Source organism: Rhea pennata, chromosome 2 (assembly GCF_028389875.1).
Source record: "Rhea pennata isolate bPtePen1 chromosome 2, bPtePen1.pri, whole genome shotgun sequence".
NCBI classification, from domain to species: Eukaryota; Metazoa; Chordata; class Aves; order Rheiformes; family Rheidae; genus Rhea; species Rhea pennata.
In genome coordinates, this window is record NC_084664.1 from 50392702 (window position 1) to 50411370 (window position 18669).

The window sequence follows — 18669 nt, forward strand, 5'->3', positions numbered from 1 at the left end:
AGGCACATATATTTGTGTCAGAGAATTGTATCAGACCCTTAGCTTTCATTTAAAAGCAGGAGCAACAAATCAGCTTCATAGCTACTTGTGTCGGTAGGAGAGCTTTAAAAATGTGCTGTTAAGAAACACATTCTTCTCCCTTTTCAAAGACTAGAGATACCAAGACTAGCAACAAAATCTGATTGTGGGGTACCTGACCCAGCCACCCACCTCAACACAGGTTACTGGAGGCAGAAACCTTTTTTGACCATCTCTGGCTTTTTTCAGAGTAGAAAATAGCTTCTCTGTCCCCACCTCTGTCCCCAGTCTGTTCGAGAAGGAGGAGATTCGTGCCATTGGCATTAGCTTCGAAATTTCTATGGAAACCCTATTAGGTGACCAAGACAAGAAGTCACCTGATAATATTATGTAAAGATTAATTCTGCAACACAGTGGCTCTGCACAAAAACATGATCAACTTTGTAAAGAGAAGGGGCTGATCCCTCAGCACTATTGCCATTGCCCCTGCGAACTGGGCCAAGCTGTAACCGGGGCTGCCAAGAGGATGGAGGGTGGCTCATGTCAGCTGGCCCCATCACCGCGCTGGTGGAGGCTGGGTAATGGCTTAGCACCCTGCGTTGCAGGGGACAGCTCTCTGCCCCACCTGTTTGTCTGAGCACTGTTGAATAACGCGTGTGTCAGGCATTGCACCAGAGACATGGACTGACCACTGGACTGCCAAGCACCAAATCCAAGTTGCAGGGGGATTTTAAGAGAGATCGCTTAGTGAAGTTAGCCTCTAAGACACCAAAGTACATACCGTTAATGGGTTACAGTGCTTGTCTTCTGACAAAGTGAGATAGTTTGACATAACTAACACAGGAATGCAAAAACTCTTTCTAAGCCTAAGATGTGATAGGTGCATGAAGATAAGCATTACCTTGCCCAAAACCTAAACAAAACCCTCCTTGCACTGGGCAGACCCCAGGCCTGTTATAGCCATAGCGGGAAGGGGAGATGGTGGGAGCCATCAACTGCCTCCTGGTCCCTGCCCTGCTTGTTGTACAGCAGCTCTGGCTGAGTTGGGCCAATCTTTAAAATCTGCTGGGTGAGGGACAATTATGCTTCCAGTGGGTGGAGGGGTGATAAGTTTATAATAGTCACATAGGGTCTGAAGTGCTGTTTAGGAGACACAGGCATCTCAGGGAGCTGCCAATCCTCTACAAATATGTGAGAAGTGGCATTTACAGTCCAGCAGAGGCTTGCTGAGGAGCGCTGGCAGGAATCTGCAGGGACAGAAAAGAGTGGGGAAGGACCAGAGGAGAGAAAATGGAAGGTAAAAATTCCTGCTGGGCTCTTTCTGTTGTGTGTGCTGAATTACCCCTGAATACTGCACCATTCCTAGCACTGATTATTTTTGCTGATGCCAGCCCCTCGGGGCATCCTGGTGTATCTGGGGTGGTGGCTACAGCAGGAGCTGGCATGCTGCCTTTGAATGCTGTTCAGACAAGGCTGAAGCACTAAGAAGTCCTTTGGCTGGTGGCTGCTTAGTGTGCTAGGAAATGTTTAGCATCTGTTTATTTTGGGCTTCTATCTCCCTACAAGTTATTGCCATTTTAGCCCCTCAAAGGAGCAGAAGTTCAGGGCTCTTCCAGCAAGGGGAAATCCTGTTGCTGAAATAACAAGTTCAAAAGAAAAGAAGCTGCTGCAAGTGGTGGAAGGGGGCACTTTGAGGTCTAGGGGCTAAGTGGTGGCATTTTATAGGAGCTCAGGTTGAAAATCTCAAGGGTTTGAATCAAGATACAATCACATAAACCATACATCTGCTCTGATTGGATCATTTTCAGATACTTTTAAAAAAGATTTTCATTGCAATCCTTGCCCAAAACTTTTCCCAGATTTCCCAGTAGCTACTCAGCATATTTTTTGGCATTTCTACTTTTTATAGGCAGTCACCCTGCTTGGAGAGAAGTTACTAGACTGGCTCCCCTATAGAAAGTCGTGTGGCAGTGAATATGAGCAGTAGGGCTTCAAAACTATTCAAGCAGAGTGCAAAATTGTATTTGGCTCTTTTAAAAGATAAACAAGAAGCTGTTCCAGGGAGCTGTAGTAGACAGGAGAGCATCACCAGACAGGAGAGTTATACCTCCTCTTCTTTCTCACTTTTGTGAGTTTATCCCTTCCCTTCCTTTACTTTTTTTACAATTGCCCAATGGGAAATCATTTTAATTGAATGATATTTCATATAGAAAAAACTAAAATCTCATTGTTGTGTTTGGGGCTATTTTAATATTTGAGTGAGAAAATCTTCAGTTTTAAATTGCAGATTGTATTTAACCAAAGTGGCCTTTTCTCCATTCAGTTTTTCTGGCAGCCACACTAAAAGCACCAGTTATCACACAGCACTGATTAGAGCTCCAGCCCTGCAGGACCGGTGGAGAAGAGAGGTGAGCACAGTGAGTATATTCTCTTAATAGACTGGATATGGCACCACTGGAATCTCTGGGGTGTGAAATTTAGTGGTGCTTTACAAACCCTGATAGTGATCTCTAAAAACACCCATAGGGGTTACAGCAAACAAAAAAAAGGATTTTTTTTTTTAATATATCTTTGTAATTCAACAGCACGTCTGGTCTATCACACCAGATTTCTTTCTGAATCAGATGCTAATGAAACCTCTGCTGACTAAGTAATGAGACAGAAAGCAGACACAGCATGAAGGAAAAAAAGTAAATATACATTTTACACAGGACAAAACCTTGTTCCTTTAAGAACTGTGCCACTCCTGTCGGAAGACAGAGTAAATCTTCTGAAATGGACCTGTTTGCTATGCAAAGTGGCTGCCACCAGAGGGAGGTCCCATTGCACTACAACACTGCTGGTGACCAGGCGCAGCTGCATGGAGTACCACTACCCATTTCATCCCTCTACTATGAAAGCCTCATTAGAAACTCCCTTGTGTTTCTACTTTCTGTATCTCATGGCCATCTTGCATATGAAAGACGCCTCCTAAAACCCTACCCACCCCCCAAAATGCTCCCCCATCCTCTACCACTTCAGTGTATCTTTTCCCTGGCTGTGGAGAAGGAGCCGTCCAGGGACTCCTCAGTGCCTCAAGATTTACAGGGAGGGCCTATGGACAGGCTCATCTCTGCTGATTTAACCATCGAAGAAGATAATTTGACACTCTTTGCTCTTCCACTGTGAACCAGACTGAAACGACCAAATCACTCCTAGAGGATTAGCCACAAGACAAGGGCTAAAAGGCTGCATGTCACCACACTGACCTGGGCCAAATTTGAACTAGTTAAAAATATACTAGCAGTATATTACACACAAACCGTGCTACTCTCTTAGGAGCAGAAGGGAGGTGCAACTTTTGTAAGTAGTATTGATTCATTACTCAGGGAGTTAGAGACTGATGCAAAGGTGGAAGCAGGTTACTGTAGCATGGTATAAATGTTCTAGAGACTCATTTAAAATACTGAATCATTGTATTTCTCTTCCCCAGACAAATTGCTTCTGTTATATCTTAGATCACTCTTATGCTGTGTGAGTACTGTGCACTGTTTTGATGCCAGTTTTATTCTACATTTTAGTCTTTCTAAAAATTTAGCTCAAACATCTAAGAGAAAAATAATTCAAAGCATTCCAGTAAGATGGTATTGCATTTCTAATAATGGTACATGAGTGTATTGTTTCATTTTCCAATATAAATCTACTATGCACAAGTTCTTGAAATAATTTTAAACAGAGATTCTAGTTCTGACTTCCCATTCATACCCAAATTCTTGCTTTTTGCTTTTGGACGCAGAGGGAGACCTTCATAACACTTCTGATTCTGCAAGTGTTTATGGAGAGACACTCAAAATATGGTGCATCACCAAGCCAGGGATCTAGCAGAAGCTCTAGGATCATTTGACACTAACCCATGGCTGGAAAAAAATGTCAGAGCCACATGGAAGTTGTTAAAGCTGTAGCAGCAGAAGATCTGGCTTGTGCAGATGGAAGCAGAATTCCTCAGGAAGCTTTGTGCTGTTTTGGGAAGAGGTAAAAAGCATGCAAGACCCTCTTGCCAGGACTAGATTGGCAGGCAGATTTCCCTCAATCTTTGCATATAAAAATACTTGCTTTTCAGGAAAAGGGATTCTAGACAAAAGTGAAGGAAATTAAAATAGAGTTACATTCTTTCCCATGGAAATCCCCTCAGACTCAGGAGGAAAGAAGGAGAAATCCAGTAGCAACGAGCCCTCTGCCTCTGTTCAACTTCGGTTTGAAAAAGGAGAAATAAAGTGGTTCTTTTCTTGATCTTCTCATACTGATTCCTTTATTACTGGCTTTTGGGGGCACCTCCAAAAAAAATGAGGGGACCACACTGGAATTTCTCATCCAGGCCAGTGCCAGGCAGATGTGTAAGATGGAAATGGTGCCCAACTAAATTATCATTTCCTAGAAGCCCCCTTACTCTGGATTCATGCACAAAAAAATTGCCTTCTATAGGTTTCCACATACGTTGTTTGAACAACAAGTTCTTCATATAAATCTGTCAAGAGAAAATCATTCTCCACATTAAGTCCTACACGAGTATGTTGGTCTTAGAGTTTGCTTTCCATTCTTTAGGAGATCTGCCCAGAAGTCTCCATTATCTTAATAGTTCCCCTATTCTTTCTTTCTTCTTATATTTGGAAACTTCTTGACCATCTTCATTTTTGGACTTCATTAACTCTTCAGAAAGGGAATGTTCTTTGAAAAAAACCTCAGGTCTTGTGAAGCTTCTGTACTCTAGTAAGAGTGTGGGTGATGGGTAGAAGTTCCTCTCGTTAGAAAATCAAACCGGTTGTTCCAGTGCTGCTTAATAACTCATGCAGCACCAGGACCACCAGGTTGTAATGCACACTGCTTTTCAGATGAACGAGAGCTGCCTGTCCTCAAAGCTTGTCCTCAACAAGGCCAGTCGATAGGGATAGATGATAGAAGAATTGTAAGCAATCTGAACAGCATAGCTGCCAAGTTCTTAAATGTGTTGTTTGGGAAGCACCTACAGGCTTATGCTCACGTGGATTCAGGACTACTCCAAGCATACACTTAACCTGAGACATGGAGTCGATGAAGACGGCAGCAAGCAGGCAGACACATGCTTGTGTTTTGCCCTAAGTTAGGGTCTTAATAATTGCAATGTTTCCTACAAGGGTGCTGCTAAAGGAGAACTCTGTTTTCACATAGCTGGACAATATAAGCATCAGTTCAAAAAAAAAAAAATTATCAACTCCCACATGATAAGAAATGGAAGACAGAGAAGTTGTGTTCTAAGATAGATCTACATTCAAAGATCTCTCTCCAAACTGGCATTGCTCCAGGACCTGCCAGTACACATCCTCCTCCTTTTTTGGTTTAGTTTTTCCTGACAGGCCACCTGAATTAGCATCGCTTTGACAGTAACTACTCTTCAGCTAAAATACTGTCTAACAGAATGTTATTCTCCTTGTTATTCTCCTTCCTAGGAAACTCCCATCTGCTTATTGAGACACAAGATGAACATATGCCAAAAACCAGAACACTATGAAATAATAACAAGAAAGAGATGAAAACAGTGATGACTGTGCCTCATCCTCCTCACCTCAGCTTGAGATTATTCAAATAAAGGTTATTTCCAAAGGCACAGCATGAACTGCAAAGAAATGAATTTGGCATCTTGAAAACCCTAAGATTAGTCTCACACAATTTCTTCCAGTCCAACTGAACAGTCCTTAAAAGTAATTAATGCCCACAGGGCACAAACAGTATAGGCGACATCTTCGGCCCCCCGTTGCTGCCTCCAGCTATGATCCAGGCCTGCCATTCTGTATGGGAGCTGGAGTATTATTTTCAGAGACTGCAAAAAGCTGAGAAATTTCTTTGCCAGATTATGTCAAATTAATGAGCCCGTCTACCCACATACTTATGGTGAACACTGTTGATGAGTCCTTACTTACAGAATGTTTCCATGTTGTTGTATCAGAGGTCACTCCAGCCTGTTGGTACTTAAGTACCTAGGCACATTGCTGCATTTCAGAGATTACATGAGGATGAGAAAACTTCTGTATACATATGCGCCCAGGTAAACATGTAGCTCAGGTTGGGTTTCCACAGCTTAGTCAAAACTTGTTTTGCCAAATAAAACCCAGATTTTGATTAAAAGTCAGATTTGACCACAGAGGAGCTGGATCCGGTTTTATCAAGCATGTCTAAGAGATGCTAGAAAAAGCAATTATATCCATTTCCAAAAATATGTAGATTTCTTTAACAGCCAGACATAACCGAGTTAATGTTGGGAAGCAATCTCTAAATGTCTGTCTCAGATATACCATTAGAATTGGCTCTAGCAATTTGCAGGTTTTAAGCCCTCATCAAAATATCCATATACAGAGGTCAGGTATTATTGTTATTACTGAAAAACCTTCTCAAGTAAAGATTATTTATAGATGAGATGAATATTGAATAAATGTAATCCATGGATTAATTAGCTAAAGCTCTATGTTAATCAGAAAGCAAGAAAGGAAACACTATCTCGTTAAACATTTAGAAGCATGTTGTATGTGCTTCCAGGATTCAGTTACCCTCTTCTCATAACACAACTGCTTTTTATTTAACACTTGGAGGTGTGCGAGAAATCTAATGTCCTAGCATGTTAAAACTTGCAACTTTCAAATGATATTGCTTTAGTTATCAACATGAGGACAAACAAAATGAATAGTATAGGACGGGAAAATTTACTGCTAGCACTCTATAAATTGCTCATACTCTGTACACAAAGTCTGACATTTACATAAGTAATAGCTCAATTCATGATTGTGCATTACTTATTAATATCTTGTGTGGAATAACTCAGAGGCAAAAGACTAATCCATTAATCCTGCTGGCCTATAATCCTAAGAAATCATAAATGCTGCAAGACACTTTATCCTCTTAGGAAAACCAAATTCTTAAGCTAAGGATGATAGCATATTTGGTGCTGAAGAATGGCAGTATTTCCCCATTGTACAAGCACATAAGATCAGTTCAGCCCTGCACAGAGCTATTTTGAGGTCTGTTATCTGTGTGATACACACACACACACACACACACACGCAGACATGGAAAGTCCTCATGCGTAACCTCTCTCAGAGCACACGTGATGTCTCATTGTTCTCTCAGGCCTGCCATTCCTGGGGGATGCTGCAACATTTTTGTATGTGATTCCTTTAACAAAACCCCTTCTACCTAAAAAAAAAAGAAAAAAGAAAAAAAGATAGGCATCAAACGAATGTGAAATGAAGTACATTTTTACATTTCACTATATGTGAAATTCAGTTTCACATATAAACAGCAAAAGCTTGTTTTTAGTATTTCTCTTTTTGACCACCTCTCGTTGGTGTCCAGCCTCCCTGAAAGGCACTACAAATGCAGTATCATACAGGCAAAAATAGCACAGAGGTGAAGTGAGATCTCCATCAGCCTGATTCTGGGGAAAACTACAGATCTCCAAGCACTTAGCAGAATTCATAACAAGCAAACAAGGCTAGCACATCTGTTGTTTGGCCCAACCACATTGGTCTTGCTAAGAAGTCTCAGCTTGCATGATATCACTCCATTTCACAAACTCCCATCTCCCTGAGGCACCACAGTCTCCCTTGCCCAGCCTATCTTCTCAATCAGACTATCTAGCACTGCCTAGTCATCATCCAGCCTCTTCTGAAAGCTGTGACCACTATGCTTCTGCTATACAGATTCTTCATTTATATAGATCATTTCCCTGACACTCTTCTGAGATAAGGGAAGGAGGCACAGGTCACCTCCCTGGTGGTTTTTGACTTGCAGCAGTAACAGGGTCAGCTGCTGGTTGGCACATGTAGGTCTGGGATAGCTGAGGTGCTGTTCCCCTTGTGGTGCGGTCCCAAACCTGGGTATGGCACCTAGTAAGAGCTTGCAGGAGAAAAGCAGTCATTTGCATCTCCCTCCAACGATATGTTCCACAAGGGACAAAGATCCTGAGGTTTTTATCATTCTTCTGTGGTTGCAAATCAGCTGCAGGTGGACCGTTGTTTCTGGAGGAGGAAGACAGCATCAGCTGGGGTTAGTTATTTTGTTTATGCAGATCTCATGGCTGCAAGGCAAAGTGAATAGTAGGTGATATGAAGAAGGTTCTGCTATGTATAATGCTAAATCTGAAAGGCAGTGCAGGGATTCCTCCCTAAGGAATTCCTCCCTCCTCTCTGTGTGATTCAGTCCAGTGAAGCTGGTGGTGTGAAGTAATCTCCACTTATGAAAGAGGAAAATGCTACCACCCAGCCTGTAAGAATGTGATTTTGTCATCACCAGTTTTACTACATTTTATAGTGTAGGTTCCGAGGGGTGGGGGTGGGGGAGCAGTATTCACAGAGAGCTTATTGCAGATACTTTCAACCATGAAATAGCCATACAGATGCATTGCTTCGGGAGCACTATATTTTACAGCTAACATTCCTTTCCTTTCCTGTGTGCTGGGATCCCTCAATTAACAACCTCTCCAAAGGGCTGGTGTGATGTCACCTCCACTGTGTGAGGCCACAGATTTCCTCTGAGCATGTTGTTTCCATGATCACTGTGACTGCTGTGAAAAAAGCAAAACCTTGCCACCACCTCTGTGAACTGAAGTCCAGGTTATAAAATCAAGGGCAGGCATCCTGGCTCACAACAGGAGGAAGAGGGATTGCCTGGCCTCATATTTTGGTATATTGGCACACTATGAGGTGTGGGACAAGAGAAGGTGTACACACACATGCACCCTGTGGGTAAGGGAAGCTGGGAGGGTGTCTTGCTCTCTGGGTAAGACAGACCTCAGGAATTGCTGCTGTTCTGGGAGACAATATATTTCCGGGAAATGGGGTACATGGATCTCAAAGACACAGCAAATCAGCTCAAAAAGAATCTATATTCCACCTTCCCCCTCACTTTTCAAAATCGTAACATCAGGATCTGTGGGTACACCAAGAGCCTGCAGCTCTCTCAGCTACAGTTTAGATAATGAATGAATTTCTGACTGTGACAAGCTGGAGACCATGACACTCAACCTACTTCTTGTCAAAGTATTTTGAATTCCTCCAACAACAAGATGCTCACATGAACATTTTCGGGGCAGGTAAACAATGCATAGGTATGCCTTTGATGAAGAAAAAGGGTGCATTGCAGCACAAGCAGTGCCAACACGGAGAGCAGTATTGCAGGGAGTGTGGTAGGCACCCCCACCCCTCTTGCCTTTTATTCTGAATGGACTGCCTGTTCCCCCAAATCTGGCTTTCATTTAGCAAGAAAAAAGGAAGTTCCTAGCTCTTTTGTTTGGGAAAGAGACGCTTAGGTCTGAGGCCTGATGCAACTGAAGCAACCTGCAGAAAACCTGGTCCAGTAGTTCTGGCTGCTGTCAATTGCTCTTGTTTTGCCTGGAGAGGAATTAATTCAACAGCCTAGTGATTGCATTTTGAACAAATCTTCAACCAACCATGTTGACATGTAGCGTTATAGGTGAAACCTATTCAGGGAAGATATTCAAAGACTGCTACCCCTGTTGCTGGCCCTAGTCAGACCCACTGGCGCAGGGCACACACAATATCAGTGCCCTGTGTAGTGAACTTGCAGGCTTAGAGGTGTTAATAATGTATGTGCACATAACATACATTATATATTTAGCTCAGGTGAGCTGAGCTAAAGTCAAAGGCAGATCAAACAGTCCATGAGGTTCAACTTCAAACAGCTGAAAGGCTTATTTGGACTACAAGTCAGTGAGCAAAAAGGAATAGAAAGTCTCCCATTCAGGCTGGCATCTCCTCATGTGCTGCATCCAACCCAGAGCAAGGGTCCCATGCAAAACTGTTCACACTGCTCACTGCAGCGTTGCCCATCCCTTCCTTCTCAAACCAGTTTCTTTAAAAGTCCTCTCTTTTGGGAGGGAAGGGAGGAATTAACACTCTCCCTACCAACACTCAGAAAAAAGCCTTTGTGTATTATCACCCCCAAGAGAAGGAATGCCAGCATGGGCCTGGGGTACAGTTACACCGCAGACTTCAGAAACGGGGTGACTGTATACTTGCCTCTTCAGAAACTACTAGTGTACTGTCTTCATGCCTGTATGTAAAACTCTGCATCATGGATGTATCAACTGCAAGAGAAAGCTAAAGCTCTCCTCGTTGATCCCTACTGGAGCCTTCTTCTGAGGCTTGCCAGTGGGGCAGATGCTGCAGTTTTTAACCCACGGATTACTTGGACAAAGCTGTTGTCAGTGGAAGCTTGGTCCAACAGAAGACTGCAAGCTACAGATGGCAATACAATACTTTGTGGTACTAAAGCACCTTTCAGCTGAGGGTCTCACATTAATTAATTAAGCCTCAGAGCACTAGAAGGAAAATCTATCCCATTTTACCAGCAAGTGCAATGAGTATGCAAAGGTCATGCAGAACGGAAGGAGCAAGGCACAGCAACAGTGTCTCGACTCCTGACTTCTTGCTGCATCTATTAGCCCATGATTCCCCTGCCATGAAGGACAAAAGGTGACCCATAGCCATGCCCAAGAGGCACTGCACTGAGAAGTTTAATAAAGTGCGGAAGGAGAATGACTAGTAGGGTTACACAGATTGACGCAGATCAGTAAAGAATATGGCATTAAGAAAACTGACACTTCCAAAGCCTGCAGCCGCGTGCTTATGTCAAAACCAGACGTGACTTGTGTCTATGTTTCATACGATACCACCAAATACCCACCAAAGGGCTTTCCTTCATGTTTAAATAATGAAATGCAATGTAATGCTGACAGGTGCTTTTCACACTGAGAAGGGATCAGAAAAGAAAGTGTTTGGATTGGGCTGTGGCAGAACAAGGTCTTCCCTGCATTTCCCGCACCGTTCCTACTCTCCCATGCCCGCATGGCTTGTGAGCAAGAGGTCACAGGTGCCTGGATGTCCCCACTTGTGTGCAGTGCTCAGGAGACAAGTTCATGGGCACTGGAAGAGAGAGAAACTCGTATATAATTGGAGTGCGTATATGCAACATAGCAGCTACAGTATCTGTGCAAAAGACGGGAAGCTGTCATGGGGAAGAAAAAGAAATGTGCATTAGAGGTCATCATGGAAGATGGTTAGTATCAGTATAAGATCATTTCAGTTTTTATACTACCAAGTGCTTAATAATATGTCTCAGGGCTTTTCAAGCACTCTATTTTGTGCCTGTCAAAGATCGTGCGTTTTCAGTTCTCTCATGCAGGGAACTCTTGTTAATTTGCCAGATTAAAATAAATAATAAGACCATCACTACAGAAAAAGAATATAATGCATAATCAATAACGAACATTCTGCCAACCTCATCTGGCTGTGAAGAACTACCTGTGTAAAATATTGCATGTGCAAATCCTAGCAACAACTGCAATTACTCTTCATTCTTTGTCTTGCAGCTGGAATAGAGATTGATGGACAAATCGAAAGTGACTCAGAGAGTGAAGGTAAAGTAGACATTAAAAATTGTGGTCTTGTTTTGAAATATAAGAAGTGATGCCTTTTTTTTTATCTCTGTGTGTTGTGACTTTCTCCTTGCTCTACGGTAGGAACTGTTTCAAGAGCTACTTGTAAACAAGCAGATTTTTCCCTTAGAGTTTGACTCGCAATAGAGATGTGTAAAAAGCCACTCTTCCACAGTCTGTTTGCTTCTATCCGTGCACCTAAAGCAGCAGGCTGCTGTAGCCCACGTCGCTCTGTAGTCATCCCTGGTAAAACAGGCATCACAGTAAATCATCACCCTATGCCGGGCTGTGACTGATTTGCACTGCACTGAGCTCCTGCTTGCCTTCTCCGCTGGGTTGGTGCTTTTCCGTAACGCCTGCTACTGTAAGCAGTAGCATAAGGATGCACCAGTATCCTTATTGCTTGTGACCATGCAAAGACAGAAAAGAAAATGGATTGGAGATAGATTAATGGCTGATAGCAAAATCAGGAAGAGCCAGTGACAGGGTTAAAAACAGCTTTATCCTCGTATGTGTAGTAAATAAAGAGAAATAGTTTAGGGGTAGGATTGTAACACTAGATAAAGAGAGAGAGCTAAGGGGTAAGATTATAACAGCACTGGACAGATGATATGAATGTAGAGGCAAATAGACAAGTGTTTTACATCCAGTGGTCTGTAGACAGCCTGTACGATCCTTAAAATATAAGAAAATAAACCACAAAATGACATATTTTTTAAAAATCAAACCCACTCTTCCCACACACACAACCAAGGAAATAAGATAAAAGTAACAAATGGCTGGTCTGGATTTCACCTAGTATTTAATAGTTTGCAAATGAAAGCCATGATGGTTAGCAGCACAAAATGGACATTTTCTCAAAAAGGGTAGGTGGTCCTTTAACCTAGATCACTCTCTGCAATTTCACTGAGATAGACCATTACATACTAACTGAAATCTTCCTAATGGCTCTTCAGAAATGAGTTAAAGTCCCTTCTTATTTCCTGTGACAAGTGTGACTACCACTACTTGCTAATTTTGAGTAGCACTAGCCAGAAAAAAACTATGTGCTTGTTATTAATTTCTGATTTTTCACCAAAACAAAAATGCAAAATCTCAAACCCCTTTTTGTTTCTATTTTCTTCTCCTTTTAGGCTGCACATTTTTCACTCTGAATCCCACTCCCCCCTCAATTTCCTTCTTCCATAATAATTTCTCCAACCTCGAGGAAAAAATGATGTCAACATTTAAAACTTCATTTCTCCTTTGAAAACTCTATTTTTTTCAGTCAGAAATTTTAGTAAATTAGAAGCTAAATGAATATGAAAACCTTACTTTTGCTTTTAATCTACTTGGTTGTAACAGAGAAGGAGTGGTTTGAGCATTTTCTAAATGTTTTGCCCCCTTTCCATAATATCTTGCAATTAAATCATGCACCATTTCAAGCTTTCAGAACTGGAAGTACTTTTGAACCTATACGAATGACTTTCTTAGCTTGCAGTCAGTGAGAATGTAATGTGCACCGAAGGCTATCTTGCTTTTTTCTTCACTGGAGATAAACATCCCGATAGAAGGAGAATCTCAGAGAAATCAAACCTGGTGCTGCCTAAGCTGTACCTCTTCTCTATATAAATAGGAGATATCCATCCCCAGGCTTAAGAAGTAAGCAGCTTTGAAGGATATCACACCAGCAAGGACATTACACACCATTTAACTCTCTGCAATTTGTATTTCCACCGTATAGGTATATTTGCAGGTCAGGAATCTTCCTGTGATGTGCCTGTAATGTACTCTGAGGAGCAGTGTTTTTATTTTTGGAAATAATTTTCAATTTTGTTATGGTCATTCACCAGCCACTGATGTCCTAAATGAGTCTTTCATCTCTTACGTGGAAGTTGTGTAACCAAGAGCTGGATGTGGCTCTCAGACAGGGCATAGTGCAAAGCCCACTGAGGTCAATGGACATATCTGTTCATTGATTTTACTTGGGTTTACATCCCCCTGTGCTTTTCTGGTGAATCTGTATTGTGCCAAAGCTAAGTGTTTCCCTAAGCACTTGGGTTTTTTTATCCATTGCAGCAGATGAAGCAAAGAAAAAGTCACCTAAGAAACAGCCCCTTCGGAAAGCTGTCAGGCCAAGTAGACTTCAAAGGGAAAAGCAACAAAAGGACAAAGAAGAAGATGAGAGCAAAGAGGAAGACGGTGGTTCTAGAAAAAATAGAGCCTCTAAAATAAAAAACCACCAGAGAAAAAACAGTGATGGAAAGAAGACAGAAGTGGCAGTAAGCCAAAAGAGAGAGAGAGACAAAAAAGCTTCTACCAAAGAGCAAAAGGATTTGGAAAATAAAGAAAAGAAAACAAACAAAGAGAAAGGAAAGGAGAGGGAGAACAAAGGGAAGAAAGACAGGAAAAACAGGTAATTTAACCATCCCTAAGTACTGTACCACATCACAGAATTGCGGCTCTAGCTTTATAGAGGTGCCTTGACCTTGTGGAATATTGGTCAGAACTGCAAAACCAATAGACTGCAAGTAAGTTGTTCCTCTTCCAAAAAAGATACAACTATGAAAAACAATGGTGTAAAATGCAGTGTAGCTAAACTGTTTCCAAGCTCTTCTGTCATTACTGTTTTCTAAGTGAGGATCAGATTCATGTATGTTATTAAGTCCTAATGCATATAGTAGGGGATAGAAAAGCCCTCTTGAAGACACTTTCAGTGACTTAGATCTGGACATATTTTATTGGTTGGGTGCTGGAAACATTGAGGCTAAACGGGATCTCTCATATTTTCAAGTCTCTTCCTCTGTTCCAATGTTTTGCTTCTCCCTCTATCTTGTTTCCCTCTGAAGATGTGAAAAATATTTCTCTAGAACCAGCTGCAGCACTAGACAATGTTTCTGTAGCTGAAATGTGGTCCAAAGCTGGGTGAGGTACAGTGGAGTTCAATCGACTCCTGATTATCATGGCTGGAATCAGCAATGCCCTGGGTGCAAAGAGCTGGTGCTGGTAGCACACCAAGTCACAAGGACAGTGAGGCCACCGGGCCCTGGGAAAGATGCAGGCTCCAGGTGCCTGGCTCTAGGGGGAGGACCCTATCCCCTTGCAGGCCATCTGATGGCTCTGCACATCACATGAGGGCCCCAGAGAAGGAGAGACTATGCCCACTCAAACTACTGTTAACATTTTTTTCCATTTTGTGCCCTCTCAGTGCTCCTTCCACTACTTCCAACTCATCCGATGAGGAATCGCTGTCAGAGGAAGAGCTTGCGATGCTGATGGAACAGGTGGAGCAAAAGAAAAAACTAATTTCCACCATGAGGAACAAGCCCTGGCGAATGGTGAAGAAACTTTCGATGCTCAGGTAGCTATCACACCCCAGGAACTCGTATCACTGGGGTGTTTGCTTAGTGTCAACTGCATTTTGTCTTTCTCTGAAATTGCATTTTTGCTGCTGTTACTCTAACACTCCAGTCTTGGAAAAAACAATGAGTAGAAACACAGCTAACCTGTTCTAGTTTAAATGATCTGAGTTAAAATGTGGAATTAATTTTTTTAGTCTCTGTAACTAGAGACGGGACAAGGTGCAAATCTGTTCAACTGATATCCACAGCTAGGTTATTCTACCCTTGTATTTAAAACCAAATGATTCACTACTGTCAAGCTACTTGTTAAAGCAAACTCTGTGCCCTCCTTTGCTTATTCATGCTAATTCTTAGACAGAAATCAAAGCAGCAAGGTGCCATGTTACTTCACACTTCCTGAAACAGTATTGCTTGGAAAAAATACTGCGTTGTTTACAGATGTTTATGGAGCAAAGATAATATTGCCGCACAGACCATGTTGAATGTAAGAATAGCACAGACAGCTGCAGAGACAACTTAGTGTAGGGCAATCAGGAGCAGCAAGACAGTGGGATAGGGCTTTGGGGCTGACCAGGGAAGTCAAAACCCACAAATCAACAGAGAATGGCCCATAACAAACTGGATAAGTCACTGAGAGAATGATTCAAATACCAGTTCTATTGATTAAAGACCTGAAGCCCCTTTCTACCAGATGAGAATTTTGGTGTTCAAAATAGCATTGTAACATATGCACAGCCCCCTGTGGATGGCTGATGTCCCACTCTCCATGTTTGCCTAAGACACTGCTCAGACCTGCAGCAACCAGGTTGTGAAGACCAGTAGATACTGTGTATGTCTCCTTTTCTGTTTTTAAGCCCTGAAGGCCAAGACCTGCTCCATCTTCTGTTAGAACCAAGAGCCCTGAACACTGCCAATTATTTCTAAAAATCTGGATAAAAAGAACTGTGTTAAAGCAGCTTTTCCATCTCACAGGCATGCTATGAACCTCAGCTCATTACATATAAAATGTTATTAATTACCCTCCAAGTCAGAAATTCTGAAAAAATGAAAAAAAAAGCAAATATTGTTTTTGATATATTTTCCCACTCATATAGGATTCTGTCAGCTAAAACTCTGCCTAGGCTCATGTTTGATAACATATCTCCATCCTGTCATTTTATCCCTGGACCATGGCAATCATTACCACTCTTTGCTGAATCTAAAAAAACTGTTTCATTGTTTGTGCAAGGGGCTCTAGAAAAGATCTCAAGAGTGTTGTACATTCATTAGTTATGTTAGTTGTCCAAACTCACCCCTGAGACAAGAAAGCATTAGCCCCGTTGCAGAGATGAGAAATGTGAAGCACCGAGGGAATACAAAGGATATCCTGAGTCCTTACATTTAATCTCTTCTCATTTTGTATCATCTACAACAACACACAATGTAATCTTCTTCACAAACTCAGCATACTCTGTCAATGTCTATCTAGGTTCTTTGCTCTGTATTTCCCTTAGAAACTCATTCAAAAACTAATTTCAATTTCCAGCCTAATATTATTCCTGGCCAGTGTACACTCATTTGTCTGGCACTGAGATTGTCCTGTTCTGCCAATAGTTTGTCTCTGATATTTATCCATGGGGGGTATTCATGGAGGGAAATACTACAACCTCTTGGAGTCTGTTTCATTAGAAAATATTCTTCTTGACCAAAGCACCTGGAGAGAGAAGTTGCAGGAATGCCAGAGACCAAAACCTCTTGAGGAACATGCAGATCCTCATCCAAGGAAAAAGCAAGAGTAAGATTTTGGGCAAATCTCTGTTCCATGAGCATGAGCACTTTGACGACTGTATAGTTAGTCCCAGATGAAATGAAGCTCTACATGGCACAGCAACAGCACCAAGAGACAGTAGCTGGCACCTCAGGAGCAGCATGGGGCATGCAAGCAATGATAACGCCTGTCTCAATGCTAAGCTGCCTCTGAGCGGCGTTATGCTCACTGCCAGAGCTGTGTTTCCAAGGCTGGAGGCAGGACAGCTCAAGGATACCCATGCCAGTCGGTTTGCAGGATGGCATTGCCTACTCAGTGCCCGGCTGCAAAACCACACAGGAACGCGCTCTCAGATACAGAGAGACCGAAACCCCCACCTTCACGCAGGGAGGGTAGCACGACTGTCTTTTCCACCTGTGCAGGCAGTACCATTCACAGAAAGGAAAAGCTGGAGACCTTTTCACTATTTCAATAATTGTCTTGTTTATTTTAAAATTAGGGAGGCACAAGCTTTTGTAGAGAAGTTTGAAGGAGCTTTGGGAAAAGGAAAAGGCAAAAAGCTGTACGCGTATAAGATGATGATGGCAAAGGTAAGTGCTGCAGTGACGACAAAGAAAACTTCGAGTATCTGATTACATATTCATTATATTTTTGGCAGAGTTTGTAATCCATATTTGGCAAAAGAAACACCAGAAAACCAACAAAAGCTTCCTGTGCACTGTCAAAACGCTAGCCAGATTCACATCTATGAAAACAAAAGAAAAAATGAAGAAATTTCCCCCTACCATAATCTCATTGTCACCTTCCCTGAAGGGAGGTTTCGAGAAGCAGGGGAAAATACGGAGGAGCAGGGAAAATCTGATTGCAATCTCCAGAAACCCTGAACTAAGAGACAAGATACCCACTAAGGATGAGAGAGACCATCCCCAATTCATGCACTGTCCTACAGACTTCTGTAAAATTTCATCTTTCTCATTAATGAGGAGAAAATAGGGACAATTGTGACTGTTTTAAGACTGAAGTGGGGAAACAAGTTGCATGTTGTCACAGAGATTACACTGAGAAGCAAAAAAATGGAGCCAGACCTGAGCTGATGAAATCAATAGGAGTTTAGTCGCTGGTCTGGAGAGAAAGCATTCAAGCTCAATATTTTATCAAATTAATTCTTATTTTAAATAGAGTTGGTTTTGCATCAACTCTTTCAACCCAGAGCTAGGTGCTTTCCACAGTGCGTTCCCAAAAGCCTAGAAAGGTTAAAATACAAATAGTGAATGTAAACACTTATGAGGGGGTGAAGGGGGGGTATGATGGGAGAGGTGGATTGAAAGTAGTTTCTGAAGGAGTGCAAAAGATCAAAACCAGATCCAGATCAGAATTTTTACTTTGCATGTTAAGGCTTTATATTTGTTTCTAGCAATGCTACCAAGCCCTAACATTAAAGTCCTCCTACAGCAGCCTCCCTGTTCACACCTCTCTGCTCACAACAATGTTGTCTTGTTTCAGAAATGGGTGAAATTTAAGAGAGACTTCGACAATTTTAAAACACAGTGCATTCCCTGGGAGATGAAGATAAAAGAAGTGGAGAGTAAGTGGAAGGTGCTCTGCTGTGTAAGATGGCAATAAGCCATTTTGTAAGGCAGTTCTGAATTCATTCAAAAATTATCCCAGTTCCCTGTCCCTAGTCTTTGATCACTCCAGGGTGCAACACCAAACAAGGAACACGTACCCTTCGCAATGCAGGTCTTCACCATCTCCATGAGCCTTGACTGTAACAGTGTGAGGGGGCTGTCAGGAAGGCTCCTGGGCAACATATGTTGGGGGGGGGGGGGTAGAAGACTTCAGGTCTAACTGAATACAGTTTATTTCTCCTAAATTTCTAACCACTAAGTATCTTCTGCTTCAAGGTCACTTTGGCTCCTCAGTTGCTTCCTACTTCATATTTCTTCGATGGATGTATGGGGTAAATCTTGTCCTTTTTGGATTAATATTTGGACTGGTTATAATTCCAGAGGTAAGCGCTTAATTCTGTTTTCAGTAATATTCATCCCACTGATTACCACAAACGTGAGTCTGATAACACAAACAAGTGTTTTGTAATCATG

The 18669-nt window shown here is 42.1% G+C and overlaps 1 protein-coding gene and 1 long non-coding RNA gene across 3 annotated transcripts in view; both read left to right on the plus strand.

Annotated features, from left to right (window-relative positions):
• The first annotated feature begins 1232 nt into the window (after window positions 1-1232).
• LOC134136147 (uncharacterized) lies at window positions 1233-5560 on the plus strand. Of its 2 annotated transcripts, none has more exons than XR_009957441.1 (3): window positions 1233-1315; window positions 2342-2426; window positions 5481-5560. It is a non-coding gene; the product is annotated as an uncharacterized LOC134136147 (long non-coding RNA). The 2 variants fall into 2 exon arrangements; XR_009957440.1 differs by having other exon boundaries at window positions 2342-2435; window positions 5481-5532.
• Window positions 5561-11054: 5494 nt separating this feature from the next.
• Window positions 11055-18669, plus strand: part of TMC2 (transmembrane channel like 2) — a 39309-nt gene continuing 31694 nt past the window's right edge. Inside the window, exons 1-7 of the mRNA XM_062567885.1 lie at window positions 11055-11100; window positions 11414-11461; window positions 13538-13874; window positions 14667-14819; window positions 17067-17157; window positions 18071-18152; window positions 18472-18578. Of these exons, the coding sequence (XP_062423869.1) occupies window positions 11055-11100; window positions 11414-11461; window positions 13538-13874; window positions 14667-14819; window positions 17067-17157; window positions 18071-18152; window positions 18472-18578 (864 nt within the window). The remainder of the gene's footprint in view (window positions 11101-11413; window positions 11462-13537; window positions 13875-14666; window positions 14820-17066; window positions 17158-18070; window positions 18153-18471; window positions 18579-18669) is intronic.